The 23,822-nt window shown below is 38.9% G+C and overlaps 1 protein-coding gene across 16 annotated transcripts in view; it reads left to right on the top strand.

The window, feature by feature from the left end:
* The window catches only part of TENM3 (teneurin transmembrane protein 3), a 1,601,892-nt gene that overhangs the window by 1,133,270 nt on the left and 444,800 nt on the right, over positions 1–23,822 (top strand). For 13 of the 16 annotated variants that reach the window (XM_077477263.1, XM_077477253.1, XM_077477255.1 and 10 more), the window contains one exon: positions 4,130–4,195. The exons of the other annotated variants lie outside the window; for them this stretch is intronic. In XM_077477263.1, coding sequence (XP_077333389.1) covers positions 4,130–4,195 — 66 coding nt within the window. The remainder of the gene's footprint in view (positions 1–4,129; positions 4,196–23,822) is intronic. 16 annotated transcript variants of the gene reach the window in all.

Raw genomic sequence — 23,822 nt, forward strand, 5'->3', positions numbered from 1 at the left:
ATTTAAAAGCACCACACTGGTGCGTCTACTAATCAAAGGAAGTAAAACATGAACTGTTCGAGGTCTCTGAGGACCAGATGGGAAAACAAGGGGTTAAGGGCAAATCTAGTTATTGATTTTCATTTTCAATTTGATTGCTTTTGTTGCAAAACTAGTCTTTCACAAAATGTCTATAACTTTAACTATTCGCCCCTTATTGAATATATTATAGGCCATATGAAGTAAACATATTTTAGTTTATAGATGGTTTTCATTCTGATCATTTTTCATGTGGTTTACCACATCCTGGATGTTTGTCCCTCGTTCTCTGAACATAGAATATATATATATATTTTTTTTTTCTGGTAAACTAATAAATAGAAAGGAGACCAAAAGACTCTAGGTACTGTGTATAAAGGGGATCATATAACACCTGCGTGATTTGTATGGCAATTTCCACCCAGGAACCAGGCATGTATGTGCATAAATATATATTGCAATGTATAAATTATGTATTGGTTCGGGGACTGAAAAGAATGTTTCACAGACATAAAGTAATTCCCCCTGTACAATCCCTATCCCGTGTACAAATACACATACATTAGTTGTTTGTGTGTTTTTATTTTTTGCCATTTTTCTTAAACCTAGAACTGTGGAAGGAAATCTTCTTTTGTCACTAAATTATGACATTTATCATCGATCAAAACAAAAACAAAAGAATGCAAAGACATTAATAATTAATATGTTAAATATGAGGAAAGTTCATAAATAATAAATATGTGCTTTAAACTATGAATTATTGATGGCAATTAATAACTGATTGCTTACAACAATAAGCAATCATAAATGCTTATTAATATTCACTCTGAAATTAGTGCTGTAGGAAACGTGGTATGGCGAGCGGCTCACTTGTCATTAATATGAAGTCATAAACTGGTATATTGCGTTTTTGCCATAAAAAAAAAAAAAACTGGGAGATTTGTTAATACGTATGCTTAGGCGAACCATTTTATTGGCGAAAATCAGTATAACACAATAATTGGATTTAGTAGAGATATATGCGTTGCTGTTGGTTGATGGGTTTCTTAGTAATACAATATATCATTGATTCTATGTTTGTGTGATAATGCCTTTAGTGGTAAATGAACTCAATGTATTGGTATGGTTTAGAGTAAATGGTGGTTTGAGCATAAATGAGGGTAGTGTCAGAAACATTCCACTAGACAGTATAATCACATTGCTCAGATTTCTGGAATCAACACAAAAATCGGCAAAGACAACAATTAACAGTGCATATAATCTTTAACTGCAATGTGAATAATACTATAACTAGTCTAAAGTGCACTCTAACTCTTCAGCCAGCTAGCATTAGGGCCCAGTTGTATCATTGGTGCACATGAGAATAAGACCCAGTCAAGCCTGCAGGCAGCAATAAGGCTATTGTATGGTGGTATGGTCATTTGCTAAAGGGCTCAGTCTCTCTAGCAGCCGATTGGAAATGCCCACAACAGCAGCTCACCATTCAGTGGCACACAGTGATTTGTTCACTCTATTCTGCAACCAGGTGTCTCTGGCCACCTCCAAACTCACAACTCAGAATCCCACTCAGGCCACTGATATGCAGAAATGGAGCACACTGGACAGTGATATACACTCTCTGGTCTCCTCATGGCAAGATGAAGGTAAGTATTGCACAGCCTGGGAAAATGCAGACTTTTCCCCTATCCCTTGCAATACTCTCTCTGGGGAATGTAGTTCAAAAGCATTTGATCATCACAGCAGAATCTCTTCTCCAGACTACAGCTCCCACAGTATATTGCTGCCCAATTCAGTCTATTGAACTCTTCCTGCTAAGCAGTTCAATAGTTCAACACCACAGGGCATCGGCTACAGAGAGCAGCTGCAGACAGTGTTTCTTTCACTCTCATTCTTAGCCAAGGACCTGGCTTCACAGTCAGGAATGGTCACCCCTTATCACCACCTATATATCTTCTCTTGCGACAATCGGGGCTTGACTATGGGCAAAACACACTAAAGAGAAAGGATCCCAAGTGAGGATCAGTGATAACCATGCTTGCCAATAAAGTGGATTTCATGATGATTTTATTGTGTGATGTTTGCTCCACTTGGATTATGAATTGTGAGAGGAGATGAGATCAAGAGTTATACCAGCACGGCCCCCACAGTGAGGAGCTGGAATCAGAAGGTGGGCTTGGAGTAGTATTGTTATTATATACTTGCTCCAACATTGCCAGCAGTTATTGTGCCCATAGTAGTTTCTATAGAAATGGTGTTGCGTGAGGCCACTGTCACATAGTGACAGGGCAGAGTGATTTTTTTTTTTATGTGCAAAATAGCAGTTCTGTAATAAAATATATATATTTTTAATGTAGGCAGTCCAATATCTGTCAGTATACTAGCTGACAGCTGAGTACATGTTGATAACAGTTACATTTAATAGAGATCTGTAAGAAAGGTTAATTGCAAAAATATGTCAATAGTAACCACAATCATCTATTGGGCTTGATTTACTAAAAGCAAAAAAGAGCTTTCCAATCTGCAAAGAAATGTACCAATAGCTTTGTGAATGTGGTGAAAATTCACTTTGCAAAGAATCACCCCTCCCCACCCCAAAAAAAAAAGGTTTTGCTTGCGCACGGTTGAATGATGGAAGTTAGCAGTGCTTCACTGTATTCTGTATAGTTAAGGAAAAAATCCTATGTAAAGTCTATAGCATATTTGTCTTCGATAAATCAACTTCATTGCTGCCTTGTTTCACTAGTCTGTTTACTTACTGCAAGTTTTCAGGAGTAGCTCAGAACCAGTTTACATAAATGTGTATGAGCATAAAGCTGACCAAAGCCAAGCAGATTTCTTTCCGAGAACAAAATGCAAGTCGATATCTACCCAACCTTCCACTAGTCCCGGGACCTACCCAGATCCTTGCCCTATACTGACAGTTGAGCACTTATGGTACTTCTGGGCAGTTGCCCTTTTCCCTAGAGCAGGGATCTCAAACTAGCGGCCCTCCAGCTGTTACAAAACTACAAGTCCCATCATGCCTCTGCCTGTGGTAACCATGATTGTAACTGTCAGCCTTGCAAAGCCTCATGGGACTTGTAGTTTTGAAACAGCTGGAGGGCCGCCAGTTTGAGATCCCTGCCCTAGAGGATCTAGAGGAAAATCGGGAGATTTGCAGACAGTCTGACAACATCTCAATGTGTAATGAAGAGCACATCCAACTGCCTGTGGCGCTCACCAACGCCCTCTTGTAGTAAAACAAAAAAGTAACGTAATTGCAAGTGATGCTTTAAATCAGGAGTATTACGATACTTGTCGATACTTGTTTGTGTGTAGCCATCTGTGGGCTTCCTGAAATAAGTAATACATTTGGTCTTATTTGAGAAGCCAGTCAGTAAAGTTATCGCCCTCATGAATGCATCTGCTGAATCTTTGTTCACTTGTCTATTTTGGTTAGTTTATTATTATTATTATTATTATTTTTTTAAAGTTTTTAGTTTTTTATATACACTGATATTATACTTTTCATAGTGGGATGCCTCTCTAGGATAGAAAATTTGATGCTGGATTCAATTCACGGTGGTATTTTAATCCTCATTAATAAGCAAGCAATGTAGCCTATACTTAGTGCATTTCCTTTGTGCATTGAGCCTGTATATTTCCTTCATGTCTTCTGGGGATGGCCTTTCTCTTTAGCTTGATGCAGGCTATTGCACCGGGCACTGGACTTGTAATCCTCAGCTATCACATTTTTGCCCTGCAGCAGTAATCTACATAAATTCACTCCTGTGACCCGTGCTTAGCATAACCACGTTCTGAACAGGACTGCATAGTGCTGTGGCTGTTTGTTATGCAAATCCTAAGTCCTGGAGAGATCAGAAAATGGCTATATGGTGTATACGTGTCTACGTCTTGTAAGCCTCTGACACCTGGGAGCGGATAAAGTTATTGTTGTGTCTGTGCGGATATTACTGGGGCATTTCTCTGGAGCTCAAGCACAACACTGCTAGGATTTCTCAAGTTCTTCTTTTTTTTTTTTTTTTATGTTTATTGTTTGTTTTTGCTACTGAAAACATTATCTTTGTACAAGAGTTGAAACTTTTATTTTTTTTGTTTTTGCTTATTTTAGATTTGTTGCAGTGCAAGCAACCAGCCACACACAGTCGCACCCTAAAATGTGAAAACGGCTTTCTGGGTAGGTTATTCTTGTACACAGTTCTTATCTATGCTGGGTTTTCATAGCTTAGCAATTATTTCCATCCTTCATCTCAAATCCAGTTGTTGTTTTGTGTGGGGCTTTTTAAGGGATTTCTCTATTTTTTGCATTCCCCTAGGCTGTCTCTTGACATACGTTCAAGTCGTACCCTGAAGGGCTTGTTCATAACGTGACGGTTGGGCTGTGTTTTTCTGCACACCACCTCACATATATGGTGTGAACAGGACACATAGAAAACAGTTACTTTCTATTTGGTCTGTTCACACCATATATGTATGGTGGTGTGTAGAGGAGCACAGCTCAATGGAAGTCCTCTTTACTATCCATTTTGGTTTAGGCTGTGAGACAACCCATTAAGTTTGAAAGTGAAATGAAAGGCAAACATTTGTGTACAGATATAAAAAAAACACATTATGAAGACCCATTTCCCTTTTTTTATAAGTGATCACATTCCCTCTGTTCTCAGCTGCATAAGAGCTGGGGGGGGGGGGGGGAGGAGAAGCAGCAGCACACCAAGCTTCCAAGTAAATGGCTTTGCTCTGGGGCACATCAGAACAAGTCTGATCATTAGAGGAGAGCAAGCTGAGTTCCCAGCACAGCTAGAGAACTGACCACGGTGCGTTGTTCTGCCAACAACACATTAAACATAATTATCAATGGGTAGATTACACCTATTTCAAGAGGCAATTTAGTCATATTATACAACTGGGGGAAAATACATTTTTGTTCCATTTTATTGTTATTTTTTTTTAATTATTTCAGGTACTTGTATAGCACCGTCAATTTATGCAGTACTTTACATATACATTGTACAAACACATCAGTCCCTACTCTCAAGGAGCTTACACCCCAAGATCCCTAACACACATTCATACATATACTATGGCCAATTTACATTTTAAAGAGATTCAGAACATGCACACACAGGCTCCTGGTTCTATTCAGAGAAACTTTTCTAGGTCATGGACTGTATATTGTATATCCACACACTTGTATTTAATATGTGCAAAGGTTTGATGACTGAGTTCACTATGATGCAGAGTATTTCAGGACTACTTAAGTAAATGCGGAATGGACAGAAAATGAATGTGATAATTGGCTAGAGTAATTGTGGTGGTCAGATGGACTGAATATATTCCCAATTGATTACAGCTTACACTAGTATGTATATCTTGATACGCAAAATGATGTGCAAAATGCAGCAATCTATATTTTCATATTTAGCCTTTTATCAAGTTAAAGGAGTAAAAAAACAAAACTCAAAGGTGATAGCTGATTGGTTTCTATGGGTTACTGGTTTTTTGATGTTGAATACATTTTATATATTGCAGGCGATGCTTATAAAAATCACAGCATGGTTCATAGTTCACCATTTTTAGCAATGCTTTTTATAGCTGTTTTTCATATTACTAGCTCAGTTATTGGAAGTAGAATTAGCCTGCTAGGTCAAGGATACTAAAGCTGCAGCACTATTCCGCTGCTATGGTTACTACAAGCTGTCTACTACCAGTGCTTTCTGCACATGATAACCCTTGACATTTTGTAATGTATTGCCAACGTAGGTCTTTTGCATATGGTTTCCCCCACTTACATACCATGAAATATTTTTTATTATTCTGATAAATGTGTATCGTATATGGGTCATTCCTAAAATGTTGTTAGTAGTCATCCAGGTAGAGGACCCATTTAGTAGACCCTAGTTACTGGACTTGGAAACCAGAGAAGAGTCCTGGCAAAAAATTCTTCAGGGGCTGACCACATGTAATGATGACAAATGCTAAAGATATATATGATCACAGTCCAGTGATTGCTTATGCCATGCGTTTCTTCATACAAGTGCCAGATGTAGAGTGCACATAGCACACCTAGCAATTCTGTATTACATCTCCGGCACCAGCCCTCCATTTCTAAAGGCTGTGGTGTCAACAGTAACAGATGCTGTATCCCACACTTATTTTTTGCAACTACCAGTAAGAAAATTACTTTTCTGAACATTTAAGGGCGCAAAACTATTTTGGCTGTATATACTTGCTTTGACCATGAATTTTAGGGAGGACTCTGTTGATATTAGAGTTTCCAGACAGGCACTTAACTTTGGCACTTCTTCATTTACAAAAAAATAAGCCTTGTGAAAGAGGTGAAATTTCATTTTGCAAAGAATACCCAATCACATACAAGAAAAAAATGTTTTGCATGTATATAATTGGATGATGGAAATCGGCAGCGGTTCACCTCATTCAATAAGCTCAGGGTAAAAAATCCCTTACAATATGCAACTTCCTTTGAAAAAAGTGAACAGAATCTTTGCCTTTAGTAAATCAACCCCATTGTTTGTGTTCATCTATTTTCTCAGTATATACTGTAGCGTGTATGCCCTGTGTGCTCGACTTCCCAATGACAAGACGATAGTGGCAGTGAGCCATGGTCACTTCCTTTTATATTAGATACATTTGTGTACATCACTGCAAGGGCATGCCTACTGGACAAAATCTAGTATGCAGTACTTGATTGAAAATTGGTAATTTTAAACAATTTTCAATACAAGGATTTAAAAAAAAAAATGTTAAAATAGTAATATCAGAGATGATTTGAAATTCAACCCTGTATTAGTTCTCACTAGCCTCTCTTTTGCATTTTTATTATTTACAATGGCATGGCTCATGGCTGATTGGTAATTCCTTCAGCGACAGGAGGTCCAGGGAGGAACTGCAGGAATTTCAACCAGCAGTATTCTTTTAAAATAAGATTTCCCAAGTATCCCATACTTGGTGAGGAATGAACTGACTGGAGATAAAACACAAAGTATGTAAAAAATTCTGCCTCCAACAAATTCACCCAGTCTGCTGCAATTCCCTGTCTGGATAGATCAGTTCACTCACGTGTAATAAAGACCAGTTTCATGCAACAATGACATTCGCTAGTAAGATACCAACTAGATTCAGCAAACACTACAGCTTAAGCTGGTCATAGATGGGTGGAATTTTGAACAAAATATCTTAGGAAAAGAATGTTCCAAGAAAGTTTATGTTTCTAATCATTAGTGGGCCAACATGACATTTGTTTTGGACCGTAGTGATGAGAAATGCAAAGGAACAGGATTGAAAGGATCACATTTCTAACAGTGTATGTCATTTTCATTCGGTAAAGTCCAACAGTAACGGCAAAATAAATCTTTTGAAGGACGTTCAATTATTCTAAGAATTTTCATATACCTTTTCCTAATGCCGCGTACACATGACTGGACTTTCCGGCAGACTAGGTCAGACGGAATCAGTCTGTTGGACAATCCGATCGTGTTTGGGCTTATCTGATCGTTCTTCATTTAAAAAAAACAGATGGACCTAGAAATAGAGTATGTTTCAAATCTGTCCGACGGACTCAATCCCTATCGGGAAAACAGTTTGTCTGTATGCTGGTCCGACAGACCAAATACAACGCAAGGGAAGCTATTGGCTACTGGCTATTGAACTTTTTTTAGTCCCGTCTTACGTTGTCATGTTCAAAACGAATGGACTTTTGAATGGACTTACTCCGTTCATGTGTGTCTAAGTCTGTTTGTTCGGAAAGTCAGTCAGAATTCCACCGAAAGTCCATCGGGAAGACCATCGGACCTAGTCTGCCGGAAACTCTGGTCGTGTGTATGCAGCATAAGAGTTTTCCTTTAAAGTTCTAGCCATCTATGGCAAGCTCTAGTAGTGCCTACTGTATGAGAAAGACAGCAAGGATCTGCAGAGGGGGTAACCCCTGCATCACAGAGGTTCCCAGATCTCTAGATAACAAAAAAGACAGGAGTAGACCAGTGCATGACAGCAGTGCCTGGTACTTGTAGTGCATGGAGTTGTATGCATGAATTTAGGATGGTACTACCTTGGAAATATGAGCATGACTTGCACAACAACCCATTTTTAGTAAATCAGGTAAAGGTGTAAGGTCACGGTATTCATGTTGCAAAGCCTGAGATTGACAGCCTGGCAAGTGAGTTTATAACCTTCGTAAGTCGGGCCCCTTATATATCACTAAACTGCCTAAAACCCAAGGATATTACACATACCTTTGGAACCAATAATAATACCTTAGAGCGTGGAATAAAGTAATACGAAACCTTATAATAAAAGTGTTTCTGACATTCTAACTGCAAAGGAGCAATAAAGATATATTTAATAGGTTGACACACACCATTTGGAACTTGAAGAAAGGCCTTAATTTACTTTATATTACAATTTTTTGATTCATTAAAAATTCCTTGGCTCAGGCTCTAACCAGACTGGAAGCAAAACAAGGAATAGCAGTCATCTTGAATAGTAGAGATTGGCAGGTCCCCTCTGCTGTATTCCACATTTCAGATGTAAAGGAAATTACAGTATGTGGAAGCAGGTATCAAGCTGCACAGGGTTGAAAGGTATGAAAGGCAAACACATATCATGCTAGTAATATCCATACTGTGAGGTTAAAGATATATCCTTTGTGCGGGCCTGGGGGACAGTTTGTATTTATGTTACATGCATAGGCGTTTTGTAATAAAACAAATGAGGCAGCTGTCACTGACTGGAACATTTTGGGTCAAGTAAACTATGTGATTCAAGCACAGTCATTACCCAGTCATAGCATGTGATTCTCTTATGTGTACATAATGAGACGTGTTCTTGTTTATAAGAAAAATAATGTGATTAAGGACAAAATCAAGCAGCACATATAGTTAACTATCAGTGGTATGGAAAATACAAAGGCCGTTGGGCCCAATACCCCTGTGGATTTTATATAAATTATCCTATTTTCTATAGATTTATAGGACTGCAAGCTGTGCTGCACATACTGTTTACATTTCCCTGGGACACGCGTAAAAAAATGAGTAATTGGAAAATACTGGTGTTTGCCTTTTAGATTATGGCAAATCCACTCTCATTACCTCATCTGTACCAAAACAAAAAAAAAAAAAAAATAATCTGATTGGTGGCTTCAATAATTACCGCTACCCTGGTGTGCTAAATGTGCTTTACAGAATTTCATTATGGATGCCATTTAAAAATACAATAAGTGCCTCTGTCATGAGAATCATTTAGGACCAATAATAATTTAAAGTATGGATATTGTTTGCATTGTTCAACTTGGACCAATTTAAGTTTTCATTTTAAGTTTTCATACCTGGTCAATTCCTATGGAAACTGGAAATCACTGTATTCAGTGATTGCCTCTGCCTTCCAGGTCCCATGCCAAGTGGCTGCCCTGTTGCTTATTGAACACAGCAGGTTGCTTGCTAATGTACCCAGAGCTGCCTCTATTTTCTCACAGGTGATGGGGGTCAGAGAATAATTCGCATTTTCTCATTGAATGCAATTCAGTTTGCATTTTCTCAATGAAACATTCTCTAATTGAAAAGGGGTGGTGTCATCAGAAGTAGTGACCTAATTAGTTTCGGTAGAGCAGCCACTGGGCACAGGACCTGGAAACTAGTGGTTACCAATATAGAAGCGGTGCCTACTGCAGTGTTTTCCAGATTCCACTGCGATCAAATATCAGCTTTCAATTAACAGTGCTACATATTATAATATCCAAGATCTCTGGTTACCATTTTTTAGCCTTTAAAAAACCAAAGTAGAACCTGAGATGGGCTTATACAATGTTTTCATATATTAAATTTGCTAAATATATTTAGTCCGATGTTGACTTTTTTAATATGGTATAATGGAAACTTTCCTTAAAATGAACTAGTGTCTAGGCTATGGATGTTCAAATATTTAAATCATCCAGCAATATTTATAGTACACAAACCATTTACAATAGTCCCTCCCCTAGAGGAATTTACAGTCTAATACTTGTAACACATACACTATCTCATATATATTGATGTATTGCTTGAGGTATAAAAAAAAGAATGCGTGAGCAACACAAAAAAGTAAGCCTTACGGACCGCTAGTCTGAACATTGCTTCCTTTCTTCAAAGTTATAAGGCCTTCACTGCGGGTTAGCCTTTTTCTCCCACATAATACCTTTGCATACATCTTCATATCTAATTAGATGAATGGATAGCAAGACACATCTCCAGCAAAGAAACACAATTCTCTATTAGTTTAACGTAGCTTACATCCCCTTTGGAAAGATTTGCCAGCATCCCATTGTTTTATTTGTATTAATAAAGAATTGGCCAGCTGCATGATACCTTCCGGAATTCTTTACGTCAGCTACAATGAGTTCTTTTAGTATTTTAGCCATAGGAAGAAAAAGAATTGCTCCGTTATAAATTGTTATGCTTTGTAAAGGCTGTGCAAGAGCACTTTTCAATAGCGTTATTTGCATGTAGAGTTTTAATTAAGAGATAACTGTCGCCACAGGTTGACTGCATAAGGCTGCACTATCCAGCTGGGAGATAAATGCCAGTGCCAAGTTTTACAGGTTGAGTAGAAAACAGGGGGTCTATAGTATAAAATGGATTTATAATTAAAAGGAGGAACAAAAAATGTTGCTGAATTTAGTCCAGGTGGGTTAGAGGAGAAAAAAAGAAGAAACTCAATATCTTTTAAAGTTTCTACGTATCATTCCTAAATGGGTCATCTTGGTGGTAACCAGTAGGGATGAGCCGAACGGACCCCTGTTCGATTTGCACCAGAACTTTCGAACACAGCGAAAGTGCTGACCCTAATAACAAACCCCATTAAAGTCAATGGGACCCTAAAGTCAAAAATCAAAAGTACCCATTTTGGAGGCTTATATGCAAGTAATTGGGCATACAATGGTTATAGGGGTCTGGGTCCTGTCCTGGGCGACATGTATCAATAAAAAAAAAAAGTTTGTGAACAAAATAATTTTTTAATGAGCAGTGATATATATATATATATAATTTTTTTTTATTTTATTTTTTTTTTTTTTTTGATTTTTAAAGTGAAAGCATAAAAATTCCTTCCAATATAGTGCCTGTGGGGTTCCCTTAGTCTACCTGTAATGTGGCAGATCTGTACCATGCATAAAATCTACTGCAGGAATAATTGCATTTTATAAAGCCAAAAAAAAAAAAATGAAATTTTCCCTAGCTAGCTGCCTTTATTTTGCTCAGCAAAAGCCAGTGTGTGTGATGTACTGCACTGGGAACAAGATTAGAGATATTTTGGATACATTCTGGTGTCACTTTGACTTTGGATAGAAGTATCGGGTGTGTAAAAATTGGTCTTTGGGTGTCGGCGCCTTCCCACCGTAACCCTATAGAGTTAATCTTGATGAAAGTGAGAATTGGCCTTGCTGTAAAAAATTGCAATGATATGCACCTGTCAAACAGGTGCAGAAAATTTTACTCTTTGGGTTTTGGGGGTGCCTTCCCACCATAACCCTATAGAGGTGCTGTTAAAGAAAGCAAGAATTGGTCTTGCTGTAAAAAAAAAAAAAAAAAAAATTGTCAAACAGGTGCTGAAAAATTGGTCTTTGGGTGTTAATTGTGCCCATGATACCTATACCAAAAACATTCTTTCAGATGAAATTATTGAACACCCTCAAAGCTAGGCAGCCTCAAATTCTTGCAGAGATTCCACATCCCAGAAAGACTTAATCAGTGTTATTGACATCAGGGGCTTCATAGCTGGTAATCCAGGACTGATTTTTTTTTTACAAAAGTCAAACGGTCCATGGAGTCTGTGGACAGACGTGTCCTATGATCAGTAATGAAACCTCCTCAGCACTGAATGCCCGTTCTGAAAGCATGCTGGATGCCGGGCAGCCCAACAACTTAATAGCCGTGGTGCCCCAGGAGGAAGTGGGAGCTGGAACCCTCTATAAAGAGGGTTTCTGCTCCCCCCCCCCCCAAAAAAAAAAGACACGCCAAATATGGCATGTCAGGGAGTCACCTTCCCTTAAAGCGGAAATTCCATTTTTGTGTGAAACTCCACTTTAAGGAAGTATGCTTTTCACACAAGCTAGAGTGTAGCTAGATCTGAATACGCCTCTAACTTTCCATACTCAGGCGATTTGGCACCAGTGAGATTGTCAACATGCCACTATCTCTACCATCTTTCCCACGTTTTTGCAATTTGGTTTGGGAAAACCACATAGGATCAGAGTGTATGGCACAGTCTTGGGTAGTTGACTAACAAGTGTCTAGGACAGGTTCCAGACAGAATAGTTACTGCCTTCTTAAAGGAGAAGTAGGACCAAAGCTAGTTTGGCCCTACTTCTCCTATGGATAAAAGGAGTTCACTTCATTCTGCACTCCTGTGACCCGTTTTCAGCTGAAGTCGCTGTCAGCTGACATCACTCAGCCTGTCTAGACTGTTGAAAGACCCCAGCTTTACAGTCAGGATCCACCCAGATGCCTGGACCGGTTTCTGGCTCAGACTCTCAGCAAGCCTCTGATTCCCCCCCCCCCCCCCCCTCCACAACCCAGCGCTCCAGTAAGCACTGGAAGGGCAAAGCAAAGAGGCAGTGACTGATGATTTTTGAGCGCTCAGTCCTCAGTGTAGAGTCAGCAAGGGGCTGCAGCTCTGATCGGTGCTGTGGCCATCTAGGTGAGTATTTATTTTTTGTATTCCCAATTGTCTTTTACTGCATTGACAAAAGCATTTATTATCTGGGGTTAATTTTCTAAAGGCAAAGGAAATTTTCCCTTAGTGATTGAGGTGCAACTCTCCTGACTTCCATCATGTGTAAGTAAAAATACTTTACTGAACAGCCTAATTATCTTTATTAGTAAATCAATTCTCTGTCTTTAAGCAATGTTAAAGTGTTACTAAACCCACAACAGTAACATCTGTCTGTATATGCAGAATAGCATGCTCGTTATACTCACTGGAACTTAAGGGGTTAATCCTCTGTATTGTGTAAAAAGGCTATTTGACCCTGTTTGGACAGATCATCCCCCTCCTGCAGGGTCACTCTTGGTAAGGCTAGATAAGACACAGTCAGAGTAGGACTGCTGCACATGCTCAGTTTGGTCTCTCTTGCTGGAGAGAACATTTCCTTGTTTGAGCTGAGCTTTTCAGGCATCACACATTTGGGCGTGTAACACAGATCCTAAATGACAACCCAGTCTCTCCCTCCTCCTCCATGCCCAGTAACTAAAAAAGAATACCGTGGGTTCGATGTTGCATCTTGATTGATGGATGATCCGCTTTCCATAACAGCATGAAGATGCAGGCTATAGTGGAAAATTCCTCCTACCTGAACACAGCACTCAGGCAAACCCTGCAGTTTATCACATGAACCGTGATATACAGATCAGCCAAAAAGGTATATAGTGGCAGTATTTGAATGTAAAAAGATTTAAAAGCTGTGGGCACAGGGTGGAGGGATGAACAATTTTCATATTACTGGGTTTAGTAACACTTTAACTTAAATCCATTCTAAAAATATCTCAGAGCTGCTAGATGTACTCTTTTGTTACCCCCATCAAGTGGCACTATTGTTATTGTCATGCTGAGATTTATAACGTCTCAATATAGGAAAAAACCTTATGGGTATAATTTTATTATTACAAAGCCATAGAAAGGTCTCATCTTAACTTTACTATAGAGCGCTATTAGCTTACTTTCACCTTGGACTTCTTTTGTGCAAAAAATGATACACAGCACAATCAGTAAAACTGAATTATACAATGCACTCTAGAAAAGAAAATATACTGTACATGATTTCTATTAAGGTATTAAGGGATAAATATAGCATTTTAATGTACATTATATTAGATACACATATACAAGAACCAAGTAGACTATGAACTAATAAGATTATGTATTGCATAGCTTAATCATTCTACGCAAAAAAATATCTTTATAATTAGATTGGGATGCATGTATAATTCATGATTTTCTCCCAGAAATGAAGATAGCTAAAAATACAAACATGTAAAGAATGGGGCCTCAAACTCTAATTTTCCTTATGAATGAAAATCACACATTCATTCGTAGTTGTCTCTTGAAACAACCAATATAACGCCATGTGTTATATTTAGCCTGGAATTCTGCGTAATCATGCGACTGCTCGTTATCGCACAATAAATAAATGATGGCACCGAAAACATATGTAGCCATGTAATGTGTTGTACATGTAAGATTAGCGCTCAGAGCCGGGGTCCACATCACTATATAGAAGTGAGAGGAAAGTGCCAGCGATAAGACTCACTCCACAGATTAGAAATCCTTTGTGGCCGGTTATATCTGTAGATTGTGGTATTTCCCCGCTGTCTAACCGCAAGGAGACCAAAAATATTTACACAGCAGATAAAAATCATGTCCACGTTTGTTATATATACAGAGGCTTTTATAATAAATTTCTGCAGCAAGGAATATTAAAACCTGTCATAGACATTGGAGATTAGCTGGGCATTAAGGATGAGCCGAACCCAGCCACCCCCCGGGACGCGAACATGAAAAATCAAAAGTGCTAATTTTAAAGGCTTATATGCAAATTATTGTCATAAAAAGTGTTTGGGGACCCGGGTCCTGCTCCAGGACACATGTATCAATGCAAAAAAAAAAAAAAAGTTTAAAATGGACGTTTTTTTCGGAAGCAGTGATTTTAATAATGCTCAGAGTGAACCAATAAAAATGAAATATTCCTTTAAATACCGTGCCTGGGGGGTGTCTATAGTATGCCTGTAAAATGGCACAGTTTTTATGTGTTTAGAACAGTATCACAGCAAAATTACATTTCTAAAGGGGGGAAAAAAAAGTCATTTAAAACTGATCCTAGCTGTAATGAATTGTTGGGTCTCGGTAACATTGATAAAACTCATTGAAAAAAATGTCATGGGTTCTCCCCCAGTCCATTACCAGGCCCTTTGGGTTTGGTCCGAATATTAAGGGGAACCCCAAACCAAAATTTACAAAAACAATTGCGTGGGGGTCCCCCCAAAATCCATACCAGGCCCTTCAAGTCTGGTATGGATATTAAGGGGATCCCTATGGCAAAATTAAAAAAATGGTGTAGGGGTCCCCCCAAAATCCATACCAGACCCTTTAGGTCTAATATGGATTTTAAGGGGAACCCTGCGCCAAAATTTTAAAAAAATGGCATGGGTCCCCCAAAATCCATACCAGACCCTTATTTGAGCACGCAACCTGGCAGGCTGCAGGAAAATAGGGGGGGGGGTGAGAAATCGCCCCCCCAAACTGTACCAGGCAACATGCCCTCAACATGGGAAGGATGCTTTGGAGTTTCCTCCCAAAATGCCTTGACCCCATTTGGATGGGAACAAGGGCCTCATCCCCACAAGCCTTGCCCAGGGGTTGTGGGGATCTGCTGGTGGGGGACCTATCAGAATCTGGAAGCCCCCTTTAACAAGAGGACCCCTAGATCCTGCCCCCTCATGTGAATTGGTAAGGGGTACATTGCACCTCTACCATTTCAGAAATGAAAGTGTTAAAAATAGTAAAAAAGAAAGGAGACACTTTGGGACAAGTCCTTTATTAAAAAATAAAAAATGTCCCGTGATGTACATTCATCTTCTATCACGCCACCCGACGAACCGAAAAAAGAAAAAAAAAGCAACAGCTCCGCCTCCATGGGTGGTTCCCGCCGAGTGATGCTTCTTCTTGGTGACAGCTCTTGTATAGCTGAAGTAGGGGCCACCCGGTGACGTAAACGCCCCCCTCTGATGCCTCGTGATGTCAGAGGAAGGTGGGGTCACCCAGGCACGACAGTTTAAAAGAATATTTAATTTTTATTGTTTCACTTTAAGCATTATTAAAATCACTGCTTCTAAAAAAAAATGTATTTTTTTTTTAAACTTTTTTTGCAATGATACATGTCCCCTGGGACAGGACCCAGGTCCCCAAACACTTTTTATGACAATAACTTGCATAGTATCCTTTAAAATTAGCACTTTTCGTTTTTCATGTTAATGTCCCATAGACTTTAACGGTGTTCTGTGGCTTTCTAATGTTTGCCGAAAGTCCGAACAACCAAAGTTCAGCCCAAACTTATAATCGGGCCAAACCATTTGCCCATTCCAATTGGACATGTGCTATCCAATATTTTACAAAGGTTGGTAGTCTGTGATTGCTTGGTGCAATAGGCTGACATACACTATTCTATTATAGAAAGGATCTTAGTGTAGCTCTGCTTTGTTGAGAATAAAACATTCCCCATTGGGTGATCTGTAAACATTGCAGGAATCTTAACAAACTTTGTTGCAGAGTCCTACCGTTTGTTACTCTGAAGAAATGTCTGTGTCCATATAGAAAGTGAATGTGAATGGGAGTGATTTTTTTTTTAATGGTGATCAACTGCTGCACTTGCAGTGCTCTAATGAGGAAAATGCAGGGCCTGCATCCCTTTAGACATGATACTTTTGGAGTATCTCACCAAAAATTAAAAGTTTGTTGCAGAGGATGCCCAACATCTGATATGTGTCTTAATGCAGACTTCTGGGAAAATCAGAGAGCCAATCACACAAGCAGAAAATCATCAAGGGAAAAGGGATTACCGCGCCACCCTCTCAGACACTCCACCAACATATGGCCCTAATGAGACATTCAGGCGCTGGCTCTGCGCATTGTAGAAAATAAAAAGAAGTTCCTGGACGGCCACACGTCAGAGAAATGGCATCCTTATTGCTCAATAAAATCCAAATGCAGTCACATATCAAATATGGAAAAACAGGATAAAATAGCTAATGCATTTCACTCCTTGTTCTGGCACTAATTCATAGCTATTCATAGCTTTTTTTTTTTTATCCTGTTTTTCATATTTGATATATGACTGCATTTGGATTTTATTGACCAATAAAGATGCCATTTCTCTGACGTGCAGCCATCTAGGAACTTATTTTTATATTGTACATCAAGGCTTGTTAAACCATTACCTACTTGCTGACCGCCTACCGCATATTCACTGCGGCAGGTCAGCTCTATTGCACAAAATCATGTACCTGTACATAATTTCGTGCAATAGCCACTTCTGGGTGTGTGCATGCCGGCAGAGGCACGCTCGTGCTCTGATTGAACACCGAGGATGCCAATCAGACCCGATGTCTTCCGGCCACCCGTGATCATTTCCGAAAGAGGCAGAAAGGCGATCTGCCTTGCTTACATAGCCGTCCTGACAGGGGAGAAGATGGAGATGTTCCTGCTAAGCAGGGACACAGATATCTGTCTTAACCTGAGCAACCCCCCACAGCATGTAGCTCCCAGGGACAGACTTAACCATCTGATCACCCCTGATGTTAACCACTTCCCTGCCAGTGTCAGTACAGTAGCAGTGCGCATTTTTTAGCACTGATCACTGTATTAGTATCACTGATCCCCAAAAAAGTGTCAAAAGTGTCAGTTAGGTGTGTGATTTGTCCGCTGCAATGTCACAGTTCCACTAAAAATCGCTGATTGCCGCCATTACTAGCAAATAAATAAATAAATAAATAAAAACGCCATAAAAATATCCCCTAGTTTGTAGACACTATAACTTTTGCGCAAACCAATTAATATACACTTATATTGTGTTTTTTTTTGTTTATTAAAAACTTTATTTGTGGAGGAAAAAAAGGACATCAATTTTATTTAGGTACAGTGTCGCACGACCACGCAATTGTCAGTTAAAGTAACAGTGTCATGCCGCAAAAAATGGCCTGGTCATTAAGGGGGTAAAACCTTCTGAGGCTGAAGTGGTTGATGGCAAAAAGAACAGCAGAAGGGAGGCCATAAAAAAAAATACTAATGCCTAGCCCTTTGCTTCCAGAATTTAGTTAAATTGACCATACAGGCTGAACGAAATAAATCAAGCTGATTCCTTGTTGATGCTTTATACCAAGGATGGGCAAATCTCTCACTGCTGCTATTTGTATTTTGAAAGCTGACTGTCAACATACCCAAACAGCGGGAAGATCTGATTGGATGCTGCTGCTGTTAGGTCTACAATTTTCCTGCTCCTTTGACCTTTCAAAGGAGGGATGTCGGGCAGAAGGCGGCTGACAGGGCCACTGACCGAGCACATTTTAGTTGGTTTATCAGAAACCAGTCAAAATTCGAAAAGTGTATGGGCAGCTTTTCTCTTTTAAGTCAATCTTTAAAGCAGAGCTAAACTCTGCTCTACTTACCTATCCTTCGACAGACTATCTTCTGCACAGCTCATTGTATAAAAATGACTACAAGCAGGCATGTAGGTTTATTCTATTATCCTTACCCTCTGGGGACATGTCCCAACATAGAGAGTGTGGAACCATACTCTGACGTATCTTGAGGTTTATTCCATTGTAGAAGAGGCTTTGCATATCTCTTCTGCAACTAAGAGCTTGCCTGCTCAGTTTTTGAAAGCGGGACTTTAGTTCCTTGTTAATCCAGTTACAACACCTACCCCCAACACAAATTAATTTTTTATTAAAGGAAAGGTAATACCCTTTGGTGTTTCTTCTATAATTACATGAGTCTAGAAAGTCATGATAGATCCCTGCAGTATGTCAATATGAACAAAAAAGAAGATTCCTTTTGTCAGTTAGTGAGAGATCTTCCCATGTATAACCAATCCTACTGTTAAGTATCCAGTTACCGTTCATCTTTAAAATATATTCAAACAATGCTTGCACTTAATAAAAAGTCCCAACAATCTGTTGGACTGACAAGCAGGAGACCTGGGGACCACAGTGCCTCTTTTTTTCACAAGGGTGAATCAAAGACACGGCGCAAAATAATTTTATATTTCACAATAAATTTGCAATAAATAGATTTGCAATGAATCATTATATCATTGAATATGTATGATCTATTTTTGAGAAACTATTTGAGAATAGCTACTGCATTGTTTAGTATATTGTATATTTTATCATATATCATATTAAATCATTCATTATTATTTGTTTTAAAAGGTGCCGGTGTCACATACCTTTCATCTTTAGCATTCCGATGCTGCCTGAAAAATGTGGAAAAGTCAACATAAGACACGTCAAAAGCTGTGACGTTTTAGGAGGGGGCTAAAGTGTGCTTTGTTTATCTTACCCAGAGCACAACATTTCTGGTTGTTATGGACTATTGCACATTGTGTTTCAAGTGTTTTTAATGTTATCCATCAGTGTTATATTTCTTGTCGCACTTCAACAGAAAATTAGTGGAGTCCTCGCCAAAAAAGCAAAAGGACAGCAACAAAAACGGATACCTATGTTTTCACTTGAAGCACGGGGCTCAAATAAGGCGTCTGGAGTTTGCTACATACAGAGTGCAAGGTTCAGAAGTGCATTACGTACAGAGAGCAAAGTACAGGATTAGGCTAGGTGCAGAGTTCAGGAGTGCTCTAAGTACAGAGTGCAGCGTTCAGGAGTGCTCTACGTGGAGCGTTCAGGAGTGCTCTACGTGCAGAGTGCATCGTTCAGGAGTGCTCTACGTGCAGAGTGCATCGTTCAGGAGTGCTCTACGTGCAGAGTGCAGAGCTCAGGAGTGCTCTACGTACAGAGTGCATCGGTGCACTACATGCAGAGAACACATTTCAGAAGTACATTATGTACAGAGTGCAGAGTTCAGGGGTGTGCGATGCACAGAGTGCATGTTTCAGAAGTGCATTACGTGCAGCGTGTAGAGTTCAAAAGTGCATTATGTACAGGGTGCAGAGTCCAGGGGTGCGCTATATATAGAGTTCAGGGTTTAGGGGGGCATTATGTACAGAGTGCAGGTTTCAGGAGTGCATTACGTATAGAGTGCAGGGTTCAGGGGTTTGCTTTATACAAAGTGCAGGGTTTAGGGATGCGCTAAGCACAGTGTGCAACCCCAACATCCCCCACCCCTGGCCTGGTTCTAGTACCTTCCTTTGTAGGTGACTCTGTCTCACCTTGCAGGGAGATTGTTCTCTCAGATTTTGGAGATCTGTCCCTGCCATGCTCCACCATGAGTGTGTGCAGGGATCTTTTTAGATTCAGGAGTCGCGGAAAGCAAAGCTGTCCCTTGTAAACACTGAAGGCCTCTGTGTTTACAGGTGACAGTGGGAGCTTGAGTGCAGAGTAAGACCCGAAAGTGTCAGAATGGAGTTCCGCAACGTCCTGGCTGCAAAATTGGATGCAAGGGCCACATGGAAAGTTCTGGCGGGCTGGATGCAGGCCTGCAGGCCTTGTGTTTTGACATATGTGGCTTGAACTATACTTGGGTATTCGTAGACATGAAATGAGCATTGCTCAGTTGACTGATTATTAATCACCTGTGGCCAAAGGCAATTGGGGAAATAGTGATTAGGCAGATTAGGGAGCCTTTTCTGATCACTGTGTATGCTTGGACAACTCAAGCATTCATGGTTATGCTACAGACATCTGGAGAAGTTTGGATTGTCTGCATGTCCTACTGCTTTTTATTGTTGCCTATATGCAGATTTAGTCAAACCATATATCTGGGCCAACATTTAGCTCAAAATAGTAAAAAGATCTGCAGTGTGATTTACTTGCTGGCTTGACTTTTGCTTCACTTTCCTCTGTGAACATGTGTGTGATTTTCCTCTGATCTGCCTCTTTGATGATGAATAATTTCAGAAACTCAACCGAAACGCATGCCTGTTTTTAGGTTGAGGCTTGCCCTTGAATTGCAGAAATTCACATTTGTATATTTTATAGAATATTTTCATGGTTTAAAAAAAAAATAATGTTTTTATAATAGGAAATGTTCAATAGTTTTATTGACGTAAAGAATAGTTTTTGTTCTTTCGCGATCAAGCCGTCTCCATTTGAAGACCATACACAATAAAGTATCCTATTATTATGTGATACGTTAAAATAGAAGATATTTATAAGAAGCTTACTGTCATGTCCCTTGAGGAAAAGTCTCTTTGATAGTGTATCTTGTAATGTACTGAGCCAGCGTTCCTGTTAGACCCTAGAGAGGCTCTTTACTGAGCGGTAATATATTACTGTTTAATCCTATAGAAAGCCAGCGATAAGTTGTCACCAGGTATGATACTGTGACAAAACGTGTAATCCCATGTAAACTTGTATTCAATTGTTGTATATAGATGTACTTAACTTTGAATACTATTGACAAGCTATGATGGACTGTGATATTGATACTTTTCTGGAACTGAACAAGAAATCATAATCATTGTGGTGAAAATAGTCATGGATTCCGATCTGTTGCTATATATCATCTCTCTAGGGATCCTATATAGATGTCTTTATTTCTTCTAGAATTGTGATTAATTTTGGATGTTGGCAACCATTATTATTATTATTATTATTTCTGTATATCATCTCTCTAGGGATCCTACATAGATGTCTTTATTTGTTCTCAAATTTTGATTAATATTGGATGTTGGCAACCATTATTATTTTTTTACTTTTTTTTAAAAAAATTTTTATATATAGCGTGTTTTTTTGGCTTGGGCTTGTACAGAGCGGCTCTTTACTGAGCGGTAATATATTACTGTTTAATTCTATAGAAAGCCACAATAAATTGTCACCAGGTATGATACTGTGACAAAGCGTGTAATCCCATGTAAACTTGTATTCAATTGTTTTATATAGATTACTTAACTCTGAATACTATTGACAAGCTATGATGGACTGTGATATTGATACATTTCTGGAACTGAACAAGAAATCATAATCATTGTGGTGAAAATAGTCATGGATTCCGATCTGTTGCTATATATCAGCTCTCTAGGGATCCTACATAGATGTCTTTATTTGTTCTCGAATTTTGATTAATATTGGATGTTGGCAACCATTATTATTTTTTTACTCTTTTTTTTTTTTTTTTTTTTTTTTTTTTTTTTAAATATATATATATATATATATATATATATATATATATATATAGCGTGTTTTTTTGGCTTGGGCTTGTACTTGCACTGTTGAGAACATCCAAGTGATAAATCTTGACTCGGCAAACATTATTTGTGAACATAAAAAAAGCAGAATTTCCTGTGTGAAGATCTCGTTATTTTCTTCCCCTTATGTGTGCTTTAACGCTAGATTAAAACAAGGTCTGCAGATATTATCAGTGTTTGTATGACCGTGTAGTAATACATGACACATGTGTTAGTAGTTTTTAGATGGGGTGCTCCATCTACAGGCATTGTATAGCACTTTCACTCTTGTCTCTCAGGCTACCAATTTGCTGGTGTGAGCGGCTGCTGGCAGTACGTACGAGCGTTCCAGGTTTGAAGTAGTGGGGAAAGCCGGCTGACAATTCTTATTAATTTTGCTATTGCATTTTTGTTTTAATGTCCTGTGTGTATGCATGTCTGAGAGCTGGAATGAAATTCAGCATAGCACACAATTTTCCAAGCCCATCGATTAAATTATGCTGACTATATTCCGTCTCATAAGTGGTGTTTCATATTTGAGTGCATTCATCAATAAGCATATGCAAGTGAGCAAGCTATGATTAAAGGGTGACACACATTTATGTTACATTTGAATTTTGTTTCATTGTTTTTGGATAGTGTTTAATTAGAAAAATGAAGACATTGAAGGAGATTAGTTTGATTGGAGCTGCAGACCAAGGTTCTACAAGTGGATAAAAATCAATGATTTTTAAAAATAAAAATCAAAAAAACTTTTTTTTATTTAAATCAGATTTTTTGGGATTTAAATAGATTTTTTTGATTGTTATTACATGTATTTTAATAAAATGATTTTTAAGTAAAAATCTATCTAAAGATAGTTTTCTATTTAAGATACAGTAATTTCCTTTATTCAGCATGAAATTGGAGGGCCACCCTAAAAAAAAAATAGCATTAATAATTATTAGCATTATAAATATTAATTAAAAAAATGAAAAAAAAAATTAAATTACCAGAAACCCCTGTTGCTAGGCAGTCTTCCTAATCTGCCTCTTCCTAATCCGCGGTGATCTTCAGTCTTCTCTCCTCCTCGCGTTGTCTTCTGGGGAATGGGGCGCGCTGTGTTCTGGGAAATGTGTGTGTCCCAGAACACAGCGCGCCCCATTCACAAACCGCTGCACGACTTGTGCATGAGCAGTAAGAAATCGGCAGTGTAGCTGCGAGGCACAGTGAGGATGGTGGCGCCAGGACACAATATGAGGGACGTAGTAGCCTGGGGGGGCAACATCGCGGGCACCTTGGACAGGTAAGTGTCCTTATTAAATGTCAGCAGTTACAGTGTTTGTATCTGCTGGCTTTAAAAAAAAATAAAAAATTCTGCTGGAACACCCCTTGAAATTGATCTTAGTTATGTAGCATAAGGCTGTATATTCTGCAATATTTACATTTTTGGTAAACGTATTCAATGACTCAAAGCTCTGTAAGCAGAGTTAACATGCACTGCATTGATGCACAATTTCACAGTAACCATGAGATAAAACAAAGTTCAGGAATATTCTTTATCCCATTGTTTTGCAAATCTATGTACACAACAAACTGTATGATTGAATTGGTTCTGATATCTGTTTTACTAACCTGACACCTTATTATTCTAAATTATTCTAAATAGGAAACCTTCATTTTGTTTGTAAATATTAAAGATTTTAACTACCAGCAAGATTAAGTGCTTACATTTAAATAACACCTGTCATTTCAGATCCACCATGGCAGCACCTGTTAGTGGTCATCCACTGACCTGCTGCCGCCATGTCCCTCACCTTGTTGTGTCACTACGACATCACCAGCCATCCCATTAATGTGAATGGGACTGTTGGTGAGTCAATAGCGGGGCAGAGGAGGAGCTGCTGTGGGACAGAGATGACAGTTGCCGTGTAGTTCTAGTGAGCGC

The sequence above is a fragment of the Lithobates pipiens genome, unplaced genomic scaffold (genome assembly GCF_037356315.1).
Source record: "Lithobates pipiens isolate NorthernLeopardFrog02 unplaced genomic scaffold, aLitPip1_a1.2 Scaffold_13, whole genome shotgun sequence".
Taxonomy (NCBI): Eukaryota; Metazoa; Chordata; class Amphibia; order Anura; family Ranidae; genus Lithobates; species Lithobates pipiens.